At 30.5% G+C, this 25139-nt stretch overlaps 1 protein-coding gene across 9 annotated transcripts in view; it reads left to right on the top strand.

The window, feature by feature from the left end:
• The window catches only part of LOC118204040 (USP6 N-terminal-like protein), a 173949-nt gene that overhangs the window by 143820 nt on the left and 4990 nt on the right, over positions 1-25139 (top strand). For all 9 annotated transcript variants that reach the window (XM_085815524.1, XM_085815538.1, XM_085815511.1 and 6 more), the window contains 4 exons: positions 922-976; positions 3783-3943; positions 19371-19470; positions 24864-25087. In XM_085815524.1, coding sequence (XP_085671650.1) covers positions 922-976; positions 3783-3943; positions 19371-19470; positions 24864-25087 — 540 coding nt within the window. The remainder of the gene's footprint in view (positions 1-921; positions 977-3782; positions 3944-19370; positions 19471-24863; positions 25088-25139) is intronic.

Genomic DNA, 25139 nt, shown 5'->3' with positions numbered 1-25139 from the left:
ATCTGTTTATCAATTTCATGCTGCTCGGCTGTGGGCGCCTAATGAATTGGAAGTTGATTTGTCAGCACTATCCTTATCTTCAGCGCAGATGTTTTTATTTTATTTGGCTTATAATTCCTTACCAAATGTAGTATTTCATCTCGATATGCTCCGTCTTTGATATGATTTAAAACAAGTTCCTCGTCATTATAATTCGCTTCCGATAGCGAAGAAAAGTGACAGAGGTTATTGAAAACAAAAAAATTTCGATTGACAAATTAGTCGGTGTTCTTGACACATCAATTATAGGACTTGAACGGCGGAACTTTGTAACTGAACAAGAAATTATGTCTGTTTAATAGAATTAAAGAGAAAGTATTATCACATGAAACGAAGCAAAACTTAAACAACTTACATTGAAAGAAATGTTTAATAAAGTAAACAAATAAATATTAAGCTTTTTCTTTTTGCAAATTTTGATACCCTTTAGATCATAATTGTTCTTTATTTCATAAATTACGGTTTCATATTTTTAATTTTAGAATTTCTGCATGCCATCTTACGAGATTTAAACTGATGATCTATAATCCGGAAAAATCGATAATCCGGAATCGCCGAAGTCCCGACGAGTCCGGATTAACGACTTTTGACTGTACTTTTCAAATCTAGCTGTATTGTAGAAAGCAATTTCAACTAATAATATTTCCAGATTATTGGCTAGATTAACCTGAAAATGCATTAGAACTTTAAATATGTATCTTCTATTGTTCATTGATTCATTAGTTTTAAATTCTTAAATATTAGCTTCCCTAATATATTTTGCTTCTCCCTTGCCCAAAAGTATATTTTATTAGTCAAGAGATGTCATTTATTAATTTTTATAACAATTTTAAAATGACTGATTTATGAATTTTATGATAATTTTATTTTAATTTTATTTAGGATACATTTTGGGCACTATCTGTTCTAATGACGGATAGCAAGCATGCTATGCATGGTAAGAATATTTTCCATATTTGCTTTTAAATTTGGCTGCCTTGATTTTCGTTTTGAGTAAAATTTAAAACATTTTGCAGTTTAGACTCCTTTTTTTTTTTTTTTTCCCCCCTCCCATTTCTGATGGCTATGTCTATTAATTAATTTTTTTTTTTTGAATTTACTCTCAGTGTAGTATCTTTAGTTGAAATTTTTAATTACAATTGTACTTATGAACAGTGGACAATGATCACAAGAAGACTTTTCATTTTTTCACTATTAGAGAGTGTGATGTTTGTAATTAGGCTTTATGCAAAGAACACAAAATTATTTTGATAAGCATGATATACTTGTATGCAATATAAAAATATTTATGTATAATTATTTAAATAAGAGATAATAAATATGAAAATGAATAAATAAAAAATGTGTAAGTGCAGTGAAATATGTTTTTACTTTCTGTCTAAAATAAAGACATTGTAGTGAGAGGATATAATCTGCTATGATAATAATAATTTAAAAATTATCTCAAAACTGTGTATTTTTTATTTACATGTTTTTTCAGTTAGTCTTTTTAAGTTAAAATTTTAGCTTGTTAGCTGTGATGAGTTTGTCATTCATTGGGTTCAATAAAGTTAAGTACTCAATGTAATTCACTGCATCTTTGCTACTTAGCTGCATCAATTTGAATGGTCAGTTTCAGAATATATTATTGTCCTCTGTCTTTTGCAAAAGACTTGATTACTAAGGCTGGTATATTTTCCCTACTATATAGTTTTTTTCCAGGCATTCAAACCATACGGAAGAAACTGTATTAAACCCATATGCTATGTAATAACCATTTATCATTTGTTTTGGCAATCATTGGCTAACTGCTGTTCGTCTTTCTTCATAACTGCTATTCATCTCTCTGCTGATCATCTTCTTCATAAAAGTGAAAAATTATCTTCTTGTTTTTATTAATTAAAAAAGTACTAATTTTAATTTATCATAACTAAAAAGCAAATGTTCATAAATCAGAGGATACCTGTAATCGATTCTGTTATTAGCTGGGGATCTACTGATTAACTTTGCTGCAAATTGATTTAAATGACATATCATGTCTGAGGTTCTTTCATCCCTGTTTCCCTACCGCCAACCTTTCGAGAGGATTTTCAGCTTCTCACATATTTAGAGTACCACATGCCACACAGACACTACACATTTACAAACATCCGTGCCTTTTCCACGATTTGAACCCAGGCCCTTCGGTACCACATTAGACACCCCTAAGCATTATACTGTTTGGGCAGCCCAGCTTTTATTTTCACAATTATTTATTGTAAACATAAACTTCCTATCACAGAAATGTTTTAAAAGATGTAAAGAATCATACTTTTAAATATTTAAAAAGATTTGTATAAAATACAAAATTATTTTTTTTACACATTCCTCTGGTTCCTGTATACAGAGTGAACCTGAACAAGTGAGCAAAACTTAGGTAGGGGGTAAAAGAAGACAGCTATATGAGCAACATTCATCATAGAATGTATGGTCAGAACGCAAATGGTGAGCCACTAGTTGGCATTGTTGACTAACTTGTCAGTCAAAATATTTTCGTTTTCAGTAACCTCTCTGTCACTTTCTTCACTATTGGAAGCTATATTTAATAAATAAGCAAAAAATAATAAGCTGGATCCAATTAAAAGATTAAGGAACAGCGCAATCCGCAACATTAACTGAAATGCTTTAGAATCAGTAAAGATAATTTTAGCCTAGCTTATACCGTCCGTTATGCATTAAATGCGCATACATACAAAAAAAAAGTTTGTGGCTTTGAGGTCCAGATTATAGATCATTGCGGATAATGGACATCCAGCTTACGGGTTTTGTACTGCATATTAAACTCATTTGGACCAGGGGTTCTCAAATGGTGGTACATGTACCACTGGTGGTATGCAAGAGATAAAAGGTGGTATGCAAAGAACCAAAGTATTTTTAACTATTAAATTTAAAAATTAAATACCCCATCATCCTGCATTAAATACCCCAAAATTTCAAATTTTTAACACTTTAAACGAATTTTTGATTAATAAACTCAACGATTTCAAAGTGAGCAATGGCAACACTGTACGAAAAAAAAACATTTTAATCTCCAGCACATGAGACAGTGTATTGGAAATACTAAGGATATGCTCTTTTTAATATTTTGTGATACTGCTGTTGAATTCAATTTTATGGTTTAAGTGTGAAGAACAAGATATTTAATTATTTTTAATGTTAAAAAAAAGCCCCTTTGGGCATAATATAAAATCTGAAAGATTTCAGAATTGTTTAAAAATATTTCTATTCAGAAACTGAAAAATAATCATTGTAGAATGTAGTGGTGGTACTAAAGATTTTCAATTTTTGTTTAGATGGTACACATTAGTCAGAAGTTTGAGAGCCGCTGGTCTAGATTCATATGCTAATTTAAAAATGATAAAATTTTGCATTCTAAACCTAGCGTAAATTTGTAAAATAACTATTAAGTGATAAAATTGAATCGAACTGAGCGTCTAATTAGATAGCTTGCAATAAAAACATCTTATAATAGACACTAAAATAAAGGAATTGATGAATAGTCTCAATTCTAAGCTTGAAGTTGATTGTGAAATTTTATTTATTTATTTTGTGAACTTTTATTTATTTTTTAAGCTCCTAAACAAAAGAAACTGAAATTAAATGTAGTTTTTTCAGTTTTTGAATTATCTAAATTTAAAGTTTCAGGCATCAGCATATTAATGCACATGAATCGCTTGCATATGAAATTTCTGAAAGGTAATTTTCATTTTATGTGTTTCTTGTAGGTTTCTTTATACCTGGCTTTCCAAAACTGAAGAGATTTCAAGAACACCATGATAAGTTGTTAACAAAGTTCCTTCCCAAACTGAAAAAACACATGGACAAATTTGGTATCCACAGCAGTCTCTATACTTTAAAATGGTTTTTCCAATGTTTTCTTGATCGTGTAAGTTTTATATTTTTGTGAAATTTTTAAAATTTTTTGCATGCTGAAGTTAAATATAAAATCCAAAAATTATTTATTTATAGCCACCAACCTTGAAATAGAAAAAAAAATCTAGAGATTTTCACACTGTACAGCAATGCAACTTCAGAATGAATTTATTGACAAATCTTAAAATCACTTTATTATACACTAGTTTCCAAAAGCTAAGCAATAAATAGGAAACTGATTATAACTCAAAAAGTATACAATCAAACTTGATGTAAATATTTATTATAACATTTGTAACTTAAAAACACAATTTTCTTACAGGGTATTTATATTTTGTGACATCAACAGAAATATGAAATCTAAATTTGAATATACAAATTAAATATAAAAAAATTCTTAGTAACGAATATGATCACCTCGAACACCTGACAATCTTTCATGCTGTTTATGATGATGTCAATCAGTTGCATGGGTAACCATTTTAATGCACATGATTGATATTGCTTTAGTATTGATTCTAATACTCATTGATCAAGTAAAGCAGTCCTAAGCCCATCTAGGGTAGGAGGCCAGCAACATGTCTCCCAAGAACAGGCTAGCTATTCCATTTGGATTATAATTTCTTCTTCAAGATAGTGGCACATCAGGTAAGCAGTGTGAGGGGTGGGTGTTATCTGCTTGCAAAGTGAAAGCATTGCCAATTGTGGCAGAATACAGATGAAAAATAAAGATCCAATATGTTGTCTCTGTACTTCTAAACAATAAGAGTTCCACATAGCTACATATACAGACCTGTGCACCCATTTAAAAATAGTCTCATACAAGAACACTACCTTCTGTATAAATGTCTTTTTTTTTTTTTTTTTTTTTTTTTTTTTTTGTCAGATTGAGAGTTTAATTTGTGAGTGTTTGTTTCTGTGAATATATAAACATGTTGAGAATTGCTGTGTAAAGCAAAGCAGTACTCGTCAGTGAACAGAACAGACCTCACTGTATTTCAGTCCATTTTACATAACTGTGTGAACAATTTAAATGGTGGTGGGAGGTAAATAGAACACACAATACCGGACTTCTAGCATACAGATATTTTTCATGCAGCCTTCTGCACACTATCACTACTAATACATACTATCTTTCCTGTAGCAGAAATAAGCATGAATCTAAGCTGAGATGGAGATACAATGTGCACAAAGTCACAAATACTGGTCATCTTTAGAAGTGCTAATTATTGGTCTACCTTTGGTAGGTTGCAACACCAAACTGTCATTGACCTGCTTCGGATCGACCTATGGCTCTATAACACATAATGTAATCTGCTGACAAATGCAGCCTCAAATTCAATTTTACATTTTGGCTAACTGTAAACTGTTTAATATATTATAGTAATTCAATAGTAATTACCTTCCATACAGCTGATTTTAAGCTGACTTATATTTACTTAAAATGATAGCAGCACCTCTTGCATAATGCTACTCAATGCAGCTTACTTTTATTTGTAACACATCCAAATTTCAAAAATTTTTAAACTACTTATAGCTAATTTATCATGATGTTTCAATATGTTGCTTAACTTTTGGAAACCAATGTAGTTAACATTATATATAATAATTTGAGATAGGGTTCATGTATGTATATTATTCAGGCTATTAAACTAATTAGAAGATGACTTTGATATAAAATATTTTACTTTAATATTTAATTCATTATTTTAAATTATATTTTTTGCCTAATTGCATTTGATTTTGTAACTTTGTTGAAATTTTATAATGATGAAATCTCAAATAGAGCATTTAAGTGGTTTATCAAAGTTTATCACATGATAAAAATAAAATTAGCAATTATTATGTATGTAACCATATAGTAACTTAGGAATGTATCCTCTGCATATTGAAAGCAAAATTAAATAGAAATATTACATTATTAAACATTAGTTAAATCTTCATTAAATGATTTACATATATCTGGAGTGGATTAAACAATTTACTTCAAATAAAAATCAATTAGAAAAATATAATGAAATTTAGAAGAAAATGAATTTACATAGTTAAGGTTTTTGTTGCCTTAGCAATTATTTCACCTTTTCAAAATTTTCCATCATAATTTTTTTTCTCACAGCATTTCTTTCTTTTTGTCTAAAACTGTATTTGAAGGTGGTAATTAAATTTAGATTGATTAAAAACAAGAAGATATGTAGTTTATTAGGAGATGCAATGAAAGTTTTCAGTCTCCTGTATTCCAGTTCTGCGAAAGTTTGGCAGCTCTGCGTATTTAGACATTTTTAATATTTACAGTAAATACTGTATAGTGTTACTATGTAATTCTAGTATATGTCTGAGATTAAAAGCAATTATGAATAATTCATTGAATTTGCGGCTCACCAGTGGTCAAGCAGTAAAGTTGCTAAACATTGGCAGTTTGGTCTGGAGTTCGAATGCCAGAAAATGGGCTTGCTGCATGGGTGATATTATGCTTTTCCTCATGTGTAATGCATATAGGAGCTAGTTTCCCTTCGAAAGCCCTCAATGAAAGCAACCCTCCTATTAGGCAGATAGCCCTCGAGTGCTTTGCCATAATCAAATAAACCATTTAATTTGCTACATTCTTTAAGACATTATTTAAATACAGAAATTCTGTAGTAAGTTCAGATATTTATGTAAGCGTTTTTCAAGTGCATACATCACATTTTACATTTTTAACTATTTTGGCATTTAGCTATTCTTGATTAGAGTGTTATGTTGATTTAAAACACTGGAATCCATATGCTATCTGCTTATTTAAATGAAAGGAATATATGCATCATTCTTTATATGTGTCTAAATAATTCTAGCCTATCAAATTCCATTATTTTGCTGTGTACAAATTGTAGATTTCTCCACAGCATAGTCATTATTAGCAGCACAGTCGTTCTTCACATAGGAAAAAAAAAAAGAAAACATTTCCATGTGAAGTAAAAGGTAAATATTAGAAAACTTTTAAGGTCATTTAAAGAATTGTTATTATTAGAATATATTAAAATATATGTTTCAAAATTTAATTTACTCTGATAAATGCAATCAATAGTAAAAAAAAAATTAATTTGTCCTTGGTCATGTGACTAAAATAAAGGCATGAAATTACCAGTGAATAATTTTAACTCGAAATTATGTAAAAGAAATTTAAGGGATTTGAGAATAATCCTTCTTAAATGAATCATTTTTATGTTATCACTTCTGTTCTGGTTTAAAATTATGTTGCTTTTCTAATACTTTCTAGTATGTCTTATATTTGTAACCTACGATAAAGGTTTTTTAATATGTATATTTTGTTTTATTATTTTTAGTTTTTAGAACAGGGAATAGCAAAATCACTGCCTCTAAATTGAGACAAAATATGTTTTCAAATCAGCATAGCAATGAAGTATGAGCCATTAGTTAAAATCATGGGACTGCAAACAATAAGAGACTAAATCTTTTGATTTAAAAATAATATCTTACCAGCAGTTACAGGACAGCTAAAAAATGGAATATTTTCAGAATAATTTCTAAAATTCAATAAATTAGAGCTTCTGAAAAACATGGTATGGAAGAATATTTTTCAATTTATCTGATGCTACAAATATTAAAATATTGGGAGAAAGAATTTTGTGAGATTTTGAAATTTTCACAAAATTTCAAATTTTTCAAGAAAGGAAATGCGAAAAAAAATTTAAAAATAAGTTCTCAAAAGATTTCTATCAGATTTGAGAAGATCTTCCTTCAGTACTGAATTATACAAGGTGTGGCTATTAATTTCCAGGGCTGCTCTAATAACACCAGAACAGATGATGTGAAAAACATAAACTTTTAATATGTTTTGAAGTAATCCCCATCTGCCGTAATACACTTCTGCGCTCGGCTGTTTAAGTTGTGAAAACAACTTTTAAAGTCCTCTTTCGGAAGGCTCTTCAGTGTCGATGTCACATTCTTCTTGATATCTTCAGACAAAGACATCCTTTGATCACAGTTTTGAGTTTGGGAATGTTCGATCGTACTCTTCTGACTTGGTCCCCACAGACTTCTTTTTGTTTCCCAAATTCAAAACTGTGATCAAAGTAACACGCTTTGTTGATGTTGAAGGCATCAAGAAGAACGTGTTGTTGACATTGAAGAGCTATCCTGAAAAAGTACTTTAAAAGTTGTTTCCACAACTTATACAGCCAAGCACAAAAGTGTATTACGACCGATAGGAATTACTTCAAAACATATTAAAAGGTTACTTTTTTCACATCAACTGTTCTGATGTTATTAGAGCAGTCCTGAAAATTAATAGCCACACCTTGTAATTACAAATAAGTATATGTGCACAATACCCAAAGAATTAGCTCATTAGAAGGGTTCCAATAAAATTCGATCATGACAATTAAACAAATAATAAAACTGGATTAAAATAAAACCATGTAAAAAATTGCTCTGCATAACAACAACAACAAAAAAGGGGGGCCTGAAAGTGTTGAAGAAAATTGCACTTTATAGTCCAGTTTCTGCTTTTGTAGTAATTTTTGCCATAACGAATTTATGTTATTTTTGTTTTTTAATATTCCATAATTTTATATAACCAGAAATAATAAATGTATTGTGGATTTACCAAATTTTTTTTTTCATTTTTATATATATCCTAAGAAAAGGAATATATTACTACTCTTAATATTAAAGTTAAGAAAATACACTTTAAAATGAAATGCTGAAATGAATGGAAATTAGTTATAGAAAATTAATGAAGAGCTTAGTAGATTTTATTTCCTAAATGACAACCAGATCTTAAGTTCTATTGATGTATACATTAAATTGAAAGTAAAGTATATAGCAAATAGAAAATGAAATTAATAAAATGAAAAGAATGCAAAATTTATACTGGGGAGGGGAAAGGAATAGAACTCACAAATGGGAAAAGATTTCTGTAGTAAGCCTAATTTCTTTGTAAGTAATTCTTTTCAGCAGAAGAAAAAATATAAATAAATAAAATTTGCATTAGAAAAATCAATGTGAAAAGGACGTATAATGATATTATCTTCAGTACCATATTTTTAAGGCTGATGCATGTTCAGGTCAGGAAGAAATTAAGGTTTCCCCTTGCTATATATATTTTTAATATTATTTATAAGCTTTCGTGTATTTTGAAAAATTCTAGAAAATTGTCTAATTTATAATTTTTATCTTGTTTTAAAACAGAAGAGAAGGCTTTTGTTATAATTTGCAAAAATCTCGTACAGTATGAAACCTACATTTTCGATATGAGAATTTAAATCAATAACTAGCAAATGAAAATGAAGCTGTTAAAACCATTTTTGAATAAATGCCTAATATGTTAAAGAACTGGAATTTAGTTTATGCACAAAGAAAGAAAACTTTTCCATATGAGGCACATAATCATGGGACTACTAGTGGGGGGGGGGCATCAATACTGAAAAACAAAAAACAGAAAACTATGTTAAAAAATAACATGCATATAATCAGACAAAATGTTTTTCATCATGTTTGTTCTTACCTGAAAACACTGATGAAAAATTGATTTTGATGTAAGCAGATTAAATATAAAATGAAAAAATTTAATGCTATTTTTTAAAAATAACCACTGCTATACTAATAAACCTTTTCTGCCATCTTACACTGAAATGGGAGAAAAACTTATTAAATTTCATTTTTGATAATTCTTAACACAAATTATGTTGTTTCTGTTTTTGAGATTTCTACCGAGGCATATATTAAATTTGGAAGTATAAAAATATTATAACAAAAATAACATTAATAAAAAATGAACTCGTAAATAAATATCTTTAAAAAAATGAATGGATGTAATGGTGCATGTATTATAATGAAATGACCTCTCTGTAATTTTATGACTTCAGTATGATGTCATTTAGGCTTCAGTATGTTGCCAAAATTCATTTCATCAACATAAGCTCCCAAACTACTGCAGTTTTACTCATATGTAAAAACTATAAATTGAAGTGTGTGTGTGTGTGTTAACATATTATATAAATTAATATGTTCATATGCTAAATTAATGTTAAAATATTTATCTGCACTTCAAATGAATCACAAATATATGTGAAATGTAATTAAATTATAAACAAACCAAAATGTAAAAAATAATAATTGGGTTCACAAAAATTTCCCTAAATGACATAATTGAAAAATTTTCTATATTGAAGCTTTTATATAAACCTAATAAACTGCAGGAAAAGATTTAAAAAAAATTGACAGGAAATAGCTTTAAATTCAAATACATTCTAAAATTTCGTTGTAGTATTACTCTGTGATCCAGATGATCAATAATTAGAATGATCTATTATCTGTTATTCAGAGCTCCCATATTTTTTTTTTTTTTTTTTTTTTTGTAAATCTTTTCTTTTGAATCATTCTGTATCATCTTTTTAACGCCTGATATGTAATGAAATGCGTTTTTGTTTTTGGTTCCTGAATGGTTGTAGTCGACAGCCATTACATTATCTGGCTTCTACACAATAAGTGAGCCTCGAAGATAAATTATATTTGGAGCGGAATGTTGCGGAATGTCATATCAGTTTCCTTCTGTTGGCATAGAAGGGATGAAGGCTGCAATGACAGTACCTAATCATCAGGCAATCAGCAGATGGCGAAATATGTAGTTTCGTCTTAAATCTAAAAAATATCCCCTCTGATTATGAAAAAGGTGATTAACAGATATTGATAATGAAAAATATATCAATTTATTATTTGATCCTTGACATGGCATAAATAAAACTTCTTAACATAACTTGAACAACAAAATGTTTTATCTGAACAATGAATTGTCTGTCTGGTAAATTAGATAGAAAATATTAACCATTGAAACGAAATTGCTTAAACAAGCTTATAATGAAAAAAATTTCTAATGAAATTAAACAAATGCAGACAATGAGCTCTTTTTTTTTCTTCTTATAAATGCTTCATTGTTTCATAAACAACTTTTTATAATTTTAATGTCATAATTTCTGCATGTAATCTTACTAGATTTAAATTGATTATATCTAAAATCCTGAAATTTCTGAAAAATGGAATCACTGAAGTTCAGGTGATTCCAGATCTCAGATTTTGTACTGTAGTAAGAAGTTTATAAAATAGGAAATGAATAGCTCGCCAGCAAATTATTTTAAGTGTTGATCATACTTACAATAGATCTTTGTATGTACACTAAATTTGATGTAAAATGTATATCAAGAAAATATGCAGTTCACAGAACGTTGAATGCAAAGTTTATTCTAAAAAAAATTGTTATTATATAAAATATTAAAATTTAGAAAATCATCTAAAAAAGAAATTTTGTAAAGAACAGTGCACTTTTAAAAGATATGTAAATGACAAAACAAATATCATGGCAAGTGATTTTTTGTAGCAAATAAATATGTGAATATGTGATATCTTGATCACAAATACAGGGTGTTTATAAAGTCCCGGATCCATTTTTATGTTTAATAACTCATAATAATAAAGATAGATTAAAATTAATAACATAAATGGTTAGATAGACTCAAAAAGTTTCATGGCCCTTGTCAATGAACTTCCACGTGTGCCCCTTTCGTCGCACGGAGAATATCAAGTCGATATTCAATTTCACGCCAGGTACCGGCAAGCATGTCGGCATCCACAGAGGCTATTGTGGTTGTAATTCTGGCTTTCAGGTCATCAATGATCAACACTCTCCTCCTGTAAACGTTGTCCTTTACAAATCCCCAAAGGAAAAACAGGGTTCGTACGGTTCTTAAGAGTCCTTAAATTTTTTGGAATCGATTTTTGGTCCTTAAAAGTCCTTAATTTTGACCAAAATCAGTAGAAGGTCCTTAATTTTAATCATCTGAAATTTCTGTCTGTTTGAGTGTGAATTAGCATTTTGGGGAATATTTTTGGCGATTCACTGACGTATATGGTAATCTTTTAAAAGGTTTCATGGGTTATATTTGTTTCTATTTCTAATATAAATGATGGGATACTCAAGTTTCTAAGCAAGAAGTAAAACATAAGCATTTCGAAATTCATTTTTTGTAATAAAGAGCTCTTAAACAATTTTTGCTTTTGGGGATGTGAATTCTTTTATTAAATGGTTCTAAATTTGGCGACTTGTCAACATTTTGGTGATTTTAAGATCAGTTTCTATAGAAAATTTTTAATTCCAAAATCTAAGAATTTTTCGACATTTTTTTTTTAAAACATCATAACATTGATAAATTTCATTAAAATAATGGTAATATATTGGAATTATATTTAACAAATAACATTAAAAAAAAAAAACATTTTTATTTTTTGCTGTCATATTATAAAGTTTCATTTTGGCAACTTATTATACAACATTTCGAATCTGAAAAACAAACAAGGTATAATGCTATAAAGCATAATTTACGAAACAGCTCTTAGCAAAAGTAAAATTAGCTATGTAATTAATTAAAAATGTCTTCTTTTTTATTTTTTCATAGTAAGCGTTTTCCCATGCAATTGTCTCAGAATATTCAAAGTTTTCAGAATATGCATCAGTTTTCTCTATAAAATTAATTTTACACTTTTTCCCTCCTTTTATTTTCTTTTTTTCTTCCAAATTATTTCTGGCTTTTTGTTGTTACAGAATTGGTTGGGATAATTTTTCTTTAGTATTTTTGACATTGCACCTTGGAAAATTTAGAAGTATTTGAAGATTTATAGACACATGATTCTAGAAGATTCGAGAAATATGTGACAAAATGAAAAATGTCTCCATGGTATCAACGCGTAATGGATGTATTTTACAGAAAGTTTGCGATGAATTTCTTACTTTTTGGGGAACGTCTGGAAGAACAATGAAGAATGAAGAACAATATTTGAATGCTTTACTCCTAGAATCTTTTTCTTAACATGTTTATCTTCCCTTTATTTTCTCTACTTTTCACTAGACACAAGCATGGAAAATATCAAAAATGCTTCTAATCTTATCACTTGGGCAGGCATTATAGAAAAGGACTTTTTTTATTAATAAAAGAATTGAAAACTTACAATTTAAAAGATCTATCTAATATGTCTTAATGCATCATACACAGGGCTGGCACTAGGCATTTTCCCATCTGATGCAATCTCTGTGAATCCTAAATTCGACTGCATAGTGTATTCGACTGTACTTGTAAGGATCCTCCTCTCCTAAATTCGACTGCACTTGTCAGGATTATGTTAATTTTATTAACGGTTAAATTTTGAGTTAAACTTCCTTTCCTATCACTTCTTAATTTCAGCTTACCACTTCCGGCCAGAATGTAGTTTTAGAATTGCATCTGAATGCTAATGAGGAAGAGCAATATTTAACCACGAAGTTCTACTGTCTTAGTGAGAGAGATACCAGGTATTCTGGCTAGCATGCATCCACCTTTTTAGGCTACTCTCTCGTAAGCTATTATTATGCTCGGCCGTACTTTAGGCCCTTGATAGCTTCGCAGTCAATTAGCGTTAAGGGGCCATCTCTGTTAGAATTTTGAAAGCTTCGACTATATCTTTTTAGTTAAAGATTAGTTTAGTTTAATTCTTAGTTTCTTAACTTCAAGCCCGAGTGTCGGCTTTATTGTAGAACTCCAAGACGGAGTTCTGTTAAATTTTATTTGAATAATAAAGGGTCTTTTAACCCTTTCCAAGTTTATGCACTGTCTCACGAACTCAAGTGATTATTCACTTACTAGTTTTTAAGATTCTTCACTTTTCACTGTAACTTAGAATTACACAGTGGAGAATCCTACAGTCTTTCTAAATTCTGCTTTCAATGCCTCCTCTAAATTCTAAAAGTTTTGCCATTTCTTGATTTTGTTGTTTGGTGCGTCACTAAATTCTAAAAATTCTGCCACACCAGCTCTTTAACCGGCCTTTACCATATATGTTTCAAATTTCATCTGAATTTCTTATTACTAAAGAAATTAAATTAGTCACTTTTTCTATATATTCTAAATGCATTTAGTGTTTTTTTAGAAAAATATAAATTAAATCCAAAAATTCTAAAATGAAAAAGAAACATGCTGAAGAAAGAAACTGAATACATAAAGAAAATTATTCTTCAAAGATATGTGCAGTTATTATTATGTAAATTACTCAATTGTTTGATTTCAGCCTTTACTATGATTTTCCGTTTCTATTTCCTCATATGATAGAGTTACTGAGCCAGATTAAATTAAAATTAAATTGTATAATATTTGACCACTAGTCTATGTTTTTTGTTTGAATTTGACTGTTCTTGTTTAATTACATCACCGTGAGATGTAATTGACTTTGTTAGCATCAGAAAATGCCTTTATGTTTATTTTAAGTTCTTTTTAAATAAGAGGCTTATTTAAACCTTTGTCTGATATTATAGTTACTTTCAGACATAGTGATAATTTGCTTCATGTCTATCAGGGGTTTTGGACTATTTAACTTCATCAAGTAAACCCTCATAGGTACATTGTGGAGAGGTCGACAAATTAGGAGATAAAGCACGCAGAAACTAGCGAGACCATTGGTTTGCATATTGAGACAAATCTCTAATTATTGTTAGAAAAGAGGCTTAAAGAGAAGGAAATTGATCTAAACTAGCCAAAACGTTTGGGAAAGCTTCAAATCAAAATGCCGGATAAATATTTTATTGAGTGTTGTTGTTACAAAACATAAATGTTTTGTAGCTTTTACTGTGTAATTATTCTAATATCCTTTAAGAATCAGTTTCATAAATTACATGTATTTTAAACTGTGAAATTTTATTAGATTTTGATTTTAATAGGGCCTTTTTTTAAACAAATATTGTTAAAAAATAAAATTTAATAGTGGCCATGTAAATCAATGAATAAGGTTACCTATTTACCTAATTTAATTATTTATAACTAACTGCTTTCCCTTAAAAATTATCTCTACATATTAAAATGAGTTATTGCTTTTCATTAATACTCACTGTGGTCACAAAATAAAACACAAAAATGTAGAAATTCAAGTAAAACTTATTCTTTGCACCTAGTGAGGCTTAAAATAATACAAAACAACTTATCACCTGTGGTGCTTTAATGGCTTATTGGAACCTGAAAGTATATTAACTGGGTTACAACCCCTGGAAGTCTACACAAAGTTATGACACTAACTACATTAAACAGAGCCTAACTAACTTTTCAACACTTGCCAACCCTGCCTACATCAGGCCTTTCAGGTTTTTTCTAATCAGCGGATCTCTCTCTAGACAAGCAGCAACAGTGATAACATTCAGTCTTTTGTTATGAATCATGCTGATAATGATCTTACTTCTCATTTTAACTTATGACGTTTGACATAAAATCTACCTGCTATTTACTAAATCTCTAGACCAGCGGTTCTCAAACTTTTGACTAACGTGTACCATCTAAACAAAAATTGAAAACCTTTAGTACCACCACTACTCGTGAACAAAGCTCATATTGCATAAATTTTCGAGTGTTAGAAAAAAAAAATCAGAATGTTGGGGTTTTAATTTTTGAAATAAATAGTTAAAAATACTTTGCTTCTTTGTGTACCATGTATTTTTTTCTTGAGTACCACCAATTGAGAACCTCTACTTTGCACTGACCAACTATGTGACAAAATGAGACATAAAAAAAATCAACATAAAGCTAACTATTAGTAAAATCTAAATGTCACTTATCTTCTTTCAAATATGTCCAACCTACGAGGTGTATTCGGAAACTAAGTACCGTTTTGAAAAAAAAAGGAAAAAAAATAGTAAAACAATTTTTTTGAATCCAATTTTATTTTTACATGAAAATACATGTCTTAAACTATTTTTCAACATAGTTTTCGCCAATGATCAAACACTTGTCATAGCGGGTTACCAGTTTTTGTATACCATCGTCAAAGAAACTTTCCGCCAGTTTCGATAACCACGACTCCACAGCATTTTTCGTGTCATCGTCAGATCCAAAGCGCTTGCCACCAAGCTTGCGCTTCATGTGCAGGAACAAGTGATAGTCGGACGGCGCCAAGTCCGGGTTGTATGGCGGGTGATCGAACTGCTCCCAATGAAACTGTCGAATTAATGATTGAGTGACACCAGCAGTATGGGGCCGAGCATTGTCATGGAGCAACACAATTCCTTTACTGAGCATTCCTCTTCGTTTGTTTTGAATGGCACGCCTTAGTTTTGTTAAAGTCTCACAATATTGTGCCGCATTAATGGTTTCACCTCTGGGAAAAAATTCAGTAAGCAAAACGCCTTTCCTATCCCAGAAGACGGTGCACATGATTTTTTGTGATGACATTGTCACTTTGAACTTTTGTTTTTTCGGAGAATGAGTGTGTCTCCCCTCCATCGATTGTTGTTTCGATTCTGGTGTGAAATGACACACCCAAGTTTCATCACCTGTCCCAATTTGGTTTAAAAAGTTTTCTCCCTCATCACTGTACCGCATGAGAAATGTCAGGGTGACAATTAGTTCTCCAGCTGACCAAGTCGCTTTGTTTTGTGAACATCAGTGAGCATTTTTGGAACCCATTGGGAACACAGTTTGCAATAATTCAAGCGGTCAGACACAATTTCGAACAAAACAGTACGTGAAATTTGTGGAAATGCCTCTGAAAGAGTTGTCATTGTGAAGCGTCTGTTCTCATGAATTGCTTCATCAACTTTCCTTACCAAATCATCAGTGACAACAGAAGGCCGACCACTCCAAGCCTCGGCGTGGACATTTGTTCGACCTGCATTAAACATTCTTACCCACTTTCTCACCATTCCATCACTTATCGCATATTCACCGTAAACTTCTGTCACTTGACGATAAATTTTGGCCGGTTTAACATTCCTCACGTTCAAAAATTTAATCACGGCACGAATCTCAGAGTCAGCGGGAGAACTAATTGTCTTAAACATTTTGAATGTGCACGGCAAACTGAAAACACAACATAGAGCAACCAAAATGGCGACAATTGAAAGTATGTATTATAAATGCAAAATATTTAATGCTACTTGATAAACTGCATGAATTTTATTTTATTCTCAAACTGATTCATAATTATGTTAATTAATTCATGTTTGGTAATAATGCATAGTACTTAAAGACCTATTTTTTTTTTTTTTTTTTTTTTAGGATGGTATTACAAAAGTGAAAGTCAGGCATAGAATAATATTTTTAATTGAATTTATTCAATTATCATTTGCTCATAGGTGCTTAATTTTTTTCATTAATGGTCCTTAAAAGTACTTAATTTCTGTGTGCAGAAATGTGTACGAACCCTGAAAAAGTCCAGCGGCGTTATATCAGGTGATCTGGGTGGCCAAGGAATTGGGCCTCGTCGCCCAATACATCTTCCTGTAAAATGGTCATTCAAAGAACTACGAACGATGGTACCCCAATGAGGTGATGCACCATCTTGTTATAAAAAGACATGTGGCTGAAGCTCTTCTAGTTGTGGAAATATGAAGTTTTCCAACATGTCTAAGTATACGACTGATGAGACCATCTTTTCTGTAAAAAAGAAAGGCCCAATGACTCGGTCGTGCATTAGTCCACACCACATATTAACCTTTGTGGAATCCTTTTGTGCTTCACGGTATTCATGGGAGTTTTCAGATCCCCATATGTTCAAATTATTGCGATTAACAATGCCAGAAAGATGAAAGGATGCTTCATTGGAGAACATTATGGGCATTAGAAATTCAGCAGCATCTTCTATGCTCCTTAGCATATCTGTTGCAAAGGCCATCCTCCTAGGCCTATCGTCCGGTTCCAAAACTTGAACAATTTGAACTTTGTATGCATGCAGTCTTAATTTTTTTTTAATAACCTTGTACATCGTCGAAATTGGCATATCCAGTTCTCTTGCCGCTTCTAGGATTGTGTAAAAATGTCTCTCTGACACGCTCAACATCAAAATCACTTGTGCAGGGATGTCCAGAACGTTTCTTATCTGCGATACTTCCAGTTTCTAGAAAATTCTTTTTCCACCGCAAGATGCTGCTTTTGGATGGAGGATTCTTCTGCGATTTCTTTGCGTTTGCATTATGGATTTCGTTTCTATAAACCACCATAAAATCTGTGCTTTCTTTTATGGTGTATGCATTCTCCTTAATATCCAGTCAAATAAAACATCACATACAAAAGTACTAGAACAAACACATCAAAAGTAAACATAACATTGTAATAGTTGCCAAAAACAAAAGAGAGAAAAATGCAATTAATAAGCAGACAATATTTAGAAAAGTACAGATATTTAGACTGGAAAATGAAATTATCTGAAATTAACCACACACACAGATGATATTTACAAAAGTAAAGATAAAGATATTCAAACCTGAAAAGGAAAATATATAAGTTATTCCATCAATAAATGCCATAAGTTTGTTTATATCTTCATTATTTTATGAGTTATTAAACATCAAAATGGGTCTGGGACTTTATAAACACCTTGTATATCAAAATTGCATGATCTAGTGTGGAAACATTTCATAAACGTTAACTTATGTGTTTTCTGTCTGTTCAAAGCATCACTTAGCTTAGAAACAGTTTCACAAACACAAGTTATGAAGTTTCTTCAAGGGGGGAGGGAATTTCCCCTTAGCTCAAATCATAGTGCTACATACTATTAAAAAAATGTTGAATTTTTTTTTGTGTGTGTTTGTGCGGTGGGAGGTTATTTTAAAGTCACTTCATGGTGAACATCTTCACTATTCACAACATGAATGCACTTTCCATCTCTGCACAATGATGTACAAGCTGTTAGTTCTGTATTCATGGATTTGGAATATTCAGTCTTGTAACATGCTCAACTTCCTCTAAAACACATTTTAAGCTTTTAAAAAATAGTCATTTTAATCATATGTGTCTCTTAAGACTAATTCATGTGAACGTGGAATGAAATTCCATGCTGATGTCTAATCATGTGTTGTTGATATATTGAAATATCTGGATAGTTTTAAATGTACTACTGCTTAATGCAGAGTTACAATAATACTTGCAACATTGCATTAATTACATATGGTTTAACAACAATTACCCATAAATATTTGTTTAATTCAGGGGTTCTTGAGAAGCAAGGGAACATGGTGAGTCTTTAATTTAGCTGTTAAGTAATTGGTTTTTGAATATAAAAAAGTACTTTCAGAACCCCTTGTTTTATTTTTAAAACAACTGTTATGAAATTATGTAAATATTAAATAATATTTGATACTTTGGAAAATTAAAACTAATAAATAATATTTTGAATAATATCAAATAGCTTTAATTGAGAATTTTTATATGTGAGTAATATTTATGAGTAAATATTATTACAAATATCAAATAGGTTTAATTGGAAATGTTTATATGGGAGTAATGTTATATGAGTAAATATTATTACAAATATCAAATAGCTTTAATTGGGAATGTTTATATGTGAGTAATATATATGAGTAAATATTATTACAAATATCAAATAGCTTAATTAGGAATGTTTATATGTGAGTAATATTGTATGAGTAAATATTATTATAGGTGCCATTTACTTTGACTTTACGGCTTTGGGATGCATATATTCTAGATGGTGAAGTTATCTTGACAGCTATGTCTTTTACTTTATTAAAGTTGCACAGAAGTAAGTTTTGATTACTGCTTTTTTTTTAAATTCAAACTATAAGTGATTTCAGTACTTTGTATTATGCAGGAAATATATATCTTAAGGTAATTAAATAACAGAGAATATTTTGTTTCAAAAACAGTAATTTGATCCAGTTTATATAATTTGATAACAAAATATATGCAAAAGTAATTTCAAAATTTAACCCTATGACAATGAAAGTTAGAACATTTCTCTATTTAAAACATTAAAAAAAGGAAAGTCTGTAAGTTTTTTTATACATTTTCCTAAATCAAATAGCCTTCCTTAGAAAATAAGAATATTTAACTTCTTTAGATTTATTAAATTACTGGTTATTAAATTATGTAACAATTGGTGTCAGAAGTGGGATTTGAACCCACGCCCAGAAATGTTATGTTTTTCTTTTCTAACACCAGTTGTTACGTTATTATCTTCCTTCATGTTCTTGCGGGGTTCATGTGGATTTGGAGTGAATAACGACGACAGTTGATGAAGTATCGAAACACACTTTTATTTAGCCAATACTAATCAGGACAGTTCCTAAACAATTTTACAGTTGTTGATGAACTACTATAAACACGCTGATACGATCAGCAATACAGCCTCCAGGTTATCAAGCTATCACGGTGGAGACAGCTTCACTGCAAAGCATCAGAGTACAGCTCCCGACTCTGCTTGGTCGTTCTCAAAACTCCACATACTCTCAAGACTCTCCACGCTACCCATGACAACCCTAAAACTGCTTAGCGGGGAAGCCATCTTACTGCGCCTTTACATTTCGTAACAATATTGTAATATAATTATTTTTAGTGTATTGTAGTGCATGTAGTTCTAATACCCATTATAGTAGTGTTTTGCAAACTTCTTAACCTTATAATCCCTTACACATAATTCCAATTTATAGTGACCAGCATGCATAGAACTTTGTTTTGCCATGATTCATGTACTCTGGGGGGGGGGAAAGTAGTGGTTGAGAGATTTGTAGAAGAACATAATGAAATAATTGATAATATACATTAATTCAAAATTATGTATAGTAATTTTTACATAATACCTGCTGCTTATTAAACTTACTGGTTAATAAATTTAGCCATTTATTACACTCAGATTTCCAGGAATTTCAAGGTTTATCTGTTTAATGTATTGTGGAGCATGGCTTTATCATTCAGGCATGTCATGCTTTAACCCTTTCCGGCACGCTACCTTTTAAAGTTGGAGTTTTGATTTAAAAAAAAAAAAGGTAGGCAGTCTAACTAGGCCTAGAGGAGTACACAAGTAAAATTTTGTAAAGATAAGTGCAGGGGATTGAATAGAGCTTCAAAAGGAGTGCTGAAACGAGCATTGTTGTCAATGAACTGACCGATGAGATGCGGAGAAACAAAGAATACAGACTCTCAGTTGTCCTAAATTATCGGTGAGCCCAGTCTGGGCACACCTAGGGTTCACCATTTAATTTTAAGCAAGATTTCAAGGTAAAAATTTAAAACTAATATAGAATAAGGAGATTAGCATACAGCCAAAAAAATAACATAAAAATTTCTTTTCAAACAGTTCCTTTTATACCTTAAAAAAAAAAAAAAAAAAAAAAAATTGGAAGATTTCTTTGAAAAATTAGGGTCTTAAAAAAATAAACATGGCCTAAAATATATGGCAACAAATGGAACCATTTGCACTTTTGCAGCTGAGGATGGTGGTTCGGTAAAACCATCGAAACTAGTCCTGTGAAAATTTAAAAATATAATGCTGATTTATGTTGTTTGACTTCTGAATTAGTATTTGTTTAGCGTGTTATTGCGCCCTAATTTTATCTCTGCTAGAGGCTATGCATATTATAGTCAATGCAGGGGATTAATCTCTTAAAATCACTTAAAAATTGTTTTAAAAAATCTGGCTTTTATATTGAAGAAGCCTCAGAGAAATTACAGACTTTAGCTAATATTTCACATATCATTGAGGGAATTTTTGCTGATTCTAGAATATTTTCAGTTCACAACAATATTGAGACAAGCTGCATAAAAACTGACTGTATAACTTTAATACAGTTTTAAAAATAAACTTTTTTTACATAAAGATTTAAATAACCTAATTCTTTAAACTTTACTACCCAATTATACCTTCAAAATGAAGTGTTAAAAGAGCTGCAGAAACTGATTGCAAAAGGGATGCCATCAATCAAATCTAGAAAAGCATTGCAAATTCTAAGAAAAATTCTTGAACTGAATGAATGGTGCTGATCAGAAAAGCTATCAGCAGTTTTACAAAACTGAGAATGCAATTGAAAAAATGTTTTTGAACAGTATAAAACAAACACAGATAAAATACAGTCAAAAGTTTTTAATCCGGACTCATCGGGACTTCAGCGATTCCGGATTATTGGTTTTTCCGGATTATAGATCACCAGTTTAAATCTGGTAAGATGGCATGCAGAAATTATAAAATTAAAAATATGAAACTGTAATTTATGAAATAAAGAGCAATTATGATCTAAAGGGTATCAAAATTTACAAAAAAAAAAGCTTAATATTTATTTGTTTACTTTATTAAACATTTCTTTCAACGCGCACATGCGTAAAGCATACATTACACATACTCGAAATTAGAAAATTGCAACCAGAAAACTATTTGATGTGTATTCGTGATATTTATAATGACGAGGAATTTGATTTAAATCATATCAAAGACTGAGAACATCGAGATGAAATACTACATTTAGTAAGGAATCATAAGCCGAATAAAATAAAAACATCTGCCCTGAAGATAAGGATAGTGCTGACAGATAACTTCCAGTTCATTGTGCACCACGATGTTTCCCCCTCCGCAGAGCAGCGTGAAATTGATAAACAGATTTTGGAATGGTTAGAGAAACAAAGGATATGCCTTTATCCATTTTGTGCAGCAATTCCACTTTTTTTGATGGACATCGAAACGTGCTTTCGCTTTATAGATCCTTTGGCAGCTCCAGAATCGGAAATTCCTTTTGAAATAATCGAAAGTTCAAGCTTACTTTTATAAAATTGCTCTAACAGTCTGCAAAAAATAATAAGCCGGATACAATTCAAAGATTTAAGAACAATGCAATCTGCAACATTAACTGAAATAGATAATTGGATAATTTTAGTTTAGCTTATACCGTCCGTCATACATTAAATGCACATGCATAAACATATTACGTACATGCACATGTGCATTATGCGTTTACGCATGCGCAGAAAGTTTGTAGCTTTGAGGTCCAGATTATAGATCATTCCGGATTATGGAAGTCCGGATTAAAGACTTTTGACTGTAGTTGTGTTTAATAGATAAAATTTCATCAAGAACAAAATTGTAAATGTATTCTTATGAAAACATAAAAAATCAATTTAAAAACTGCACAAATAGTTTAATTTTAGTATTTATTTTGAATTAATATTTTAGAATTTATTAGTGAGTTAATTTTTTTTTGAAAATTGAATTTGAAAAAAATTAACTGTTATCACTGTTTGCAGTATACCAAAAGTTACTTATTAAACTTAGCTGCTTAATAAACTTAAATATGTTTAGAATGGAAGTGATTTTAACAAGCAGCGAACATAGTATATATAAATAATGTAATAATTTTATAGATGAAGATACCAATTACTTCTTAATCCTGGCCAGGATGTGTTGAGATCTGTAGCTCGCATACAAATAGGATTCGTAATAGAAGAAGAAACTTGCAGATGCTGAATACTTTGTAGATAACTAGACACATAATTTTATTTTCTTGAAGAATAATTTCTTAGAATATAATTTCTCGTTTTTACATCAGTATGAGTGCAACAAGCATCCTTCAATTCTATATACACTTAACATATTTTTAAACAATAAAAGATCTAGCCAAGCAATGAGACTTGAATTAGCCAGGCGAGAGCAAGTAGAAAAAGTGAATGTGCACTTCAGCAGGATTATATATAAGATTGGAATCTTTTAAATTTTGAATGGTAATTGGACAAGATCTTATGGCAATGCAGATGACGTAATTGGGGTGAGTTTTTCAATTCTGAAGTTTAGAAAAAGTTATTAGTAATTTTAAAATAGAGAGGGGAAGTACCCAAATTAAAAAGAGTAATTTTGAGTTTTATATTTTTTCTTATACATATATATTATATAGTTACAAAAATTATTGTAACTCGCCAAAAATTCTCTGCCATCTGCTAATGAGTTGCAACCTACACTTTGGTATATACTGCTCCAAAATTGGTAGTTTTGATGGTAATTTTTTGTCTAACTCTTGGTAATTAGTAGTGTAATGATCTATGATAAATCGGTAGTTCTGATGACTTTCATGGCTCTGGCGTATTTTCCAAAATGAGGAAAGCATTTCACTTTCACTCTCTCTTAAATTCATTGTCTATGTATCTGTCGGAATGGTATAGCTTATCTGCCTCTTTTTAATACATAATATGTTTTTAAAGATTAGATGCAAACATTTTATTGTTATTTGAAGTAAATCGTTCAGAAAATGTTCTTAAACCTAAACCTGTAATAAGCAATTCACTTTTTGAAAAGACAAATGCATTTGTTTTTTGTGTTTTTTGAACTCTTCATATACAAAACAGTAGATTCTCTCTTGGCAAAGATATGGCTTTTGGTCGCATTATGCTTGGTAAAAATTGTGTTCCAAGGTACCTTTAAAACTCTTTTAAGTAGTGCCATGTGCAAAAGAGTAATCACAGAGTGAGAGACCTAGGTATTAATGCTTATCCTTTCAAATCCTTTCCTGATATTAATGATGATTCTAAATGGTGATCAATAATAATTTGTTCTTATTGATGTAAAATCCATCTAGCAGTGGAGTGGGTAAACTTGCTGGACATCTGAACTGCATTCAGATTTCTGTAAACAGTATGGCTGGTTGTAGGTTTTTTTTTCCTCCCATGTAATGTAGATATAAGCTAATTTTCCTTGGAAATTCATACTGTTAGCAGATAGATCTTGTGTATTTTTGCCTCATTAAGTTTGGAATTAAGCAACCAAATAACCATCTTTTGTGGTCCACCATTATCCAAGGGAATAAAACAATTGAACACTGCTAATTGAACGCAAATTCTACTCATGTTCACATTGTAAGAAATGGGTTGAATATCCATGTTTTAATGTTTTGATGCATAGTAACAAAAGCAGAAACCTGTTTCTCTTGGAAAGGTATAAAGGTAAGCCTTTGTGAACTTTGTCATAATAAGTTTAATAAATAAAACCATCTTATTGTTTAGAGATTGTTTATTGCTGAACACCGCAAATATAATATAAATTCTAGAGAGCGAACATTATATGCTTAAAGACAGGAGTATTCAGAGTCTTTTGAAATAACATTTATCTTATTTAGTTATTTAAAATGCCCATGTGGTTAATTGAAAACATTTTGTTTTTAGAAACTTTATTAAAAATGGACATGGATACACTGATAGAATTTTTGCAAATAAAACTGGAGCAGGACTTCGGTTATTATGATGATGTTGCAATTGAAGCCCTTCAGACTACTATATTAGATCTTCAGAAGCATAAGCTGCATTTGCCAGGACAGGCTCCTCCCAATGAGTTACCACAGAAACCATTTGGACTTATTATTAGACCAGAAAGCAGTAGTGAAAGAAGGGTATGGTACAAATTTATTATGTACTAAAATTTAAGATTGCTGAAATTTTTCT

The sequence above is a fragment of the Stegodyphus dumicola genome, chromosome 1 (genome assembly GCF_044657685.1).
Source record: "Stegodyphus dumicola isolate Sdum_Otavi_A_Nest chromosome 1, ASM4465768v1".
Classification (NCBI taxonomy): domain Eukaryota; kingdom Metazoa; phylum Arthropoda; class Arachnida; order Araneae; family Eresidae; genus Stegodyphus; species Stegodyphus dumicola.
This window is presented reverse-complemented; position numbering and strand designations above follow the sequence as displayed.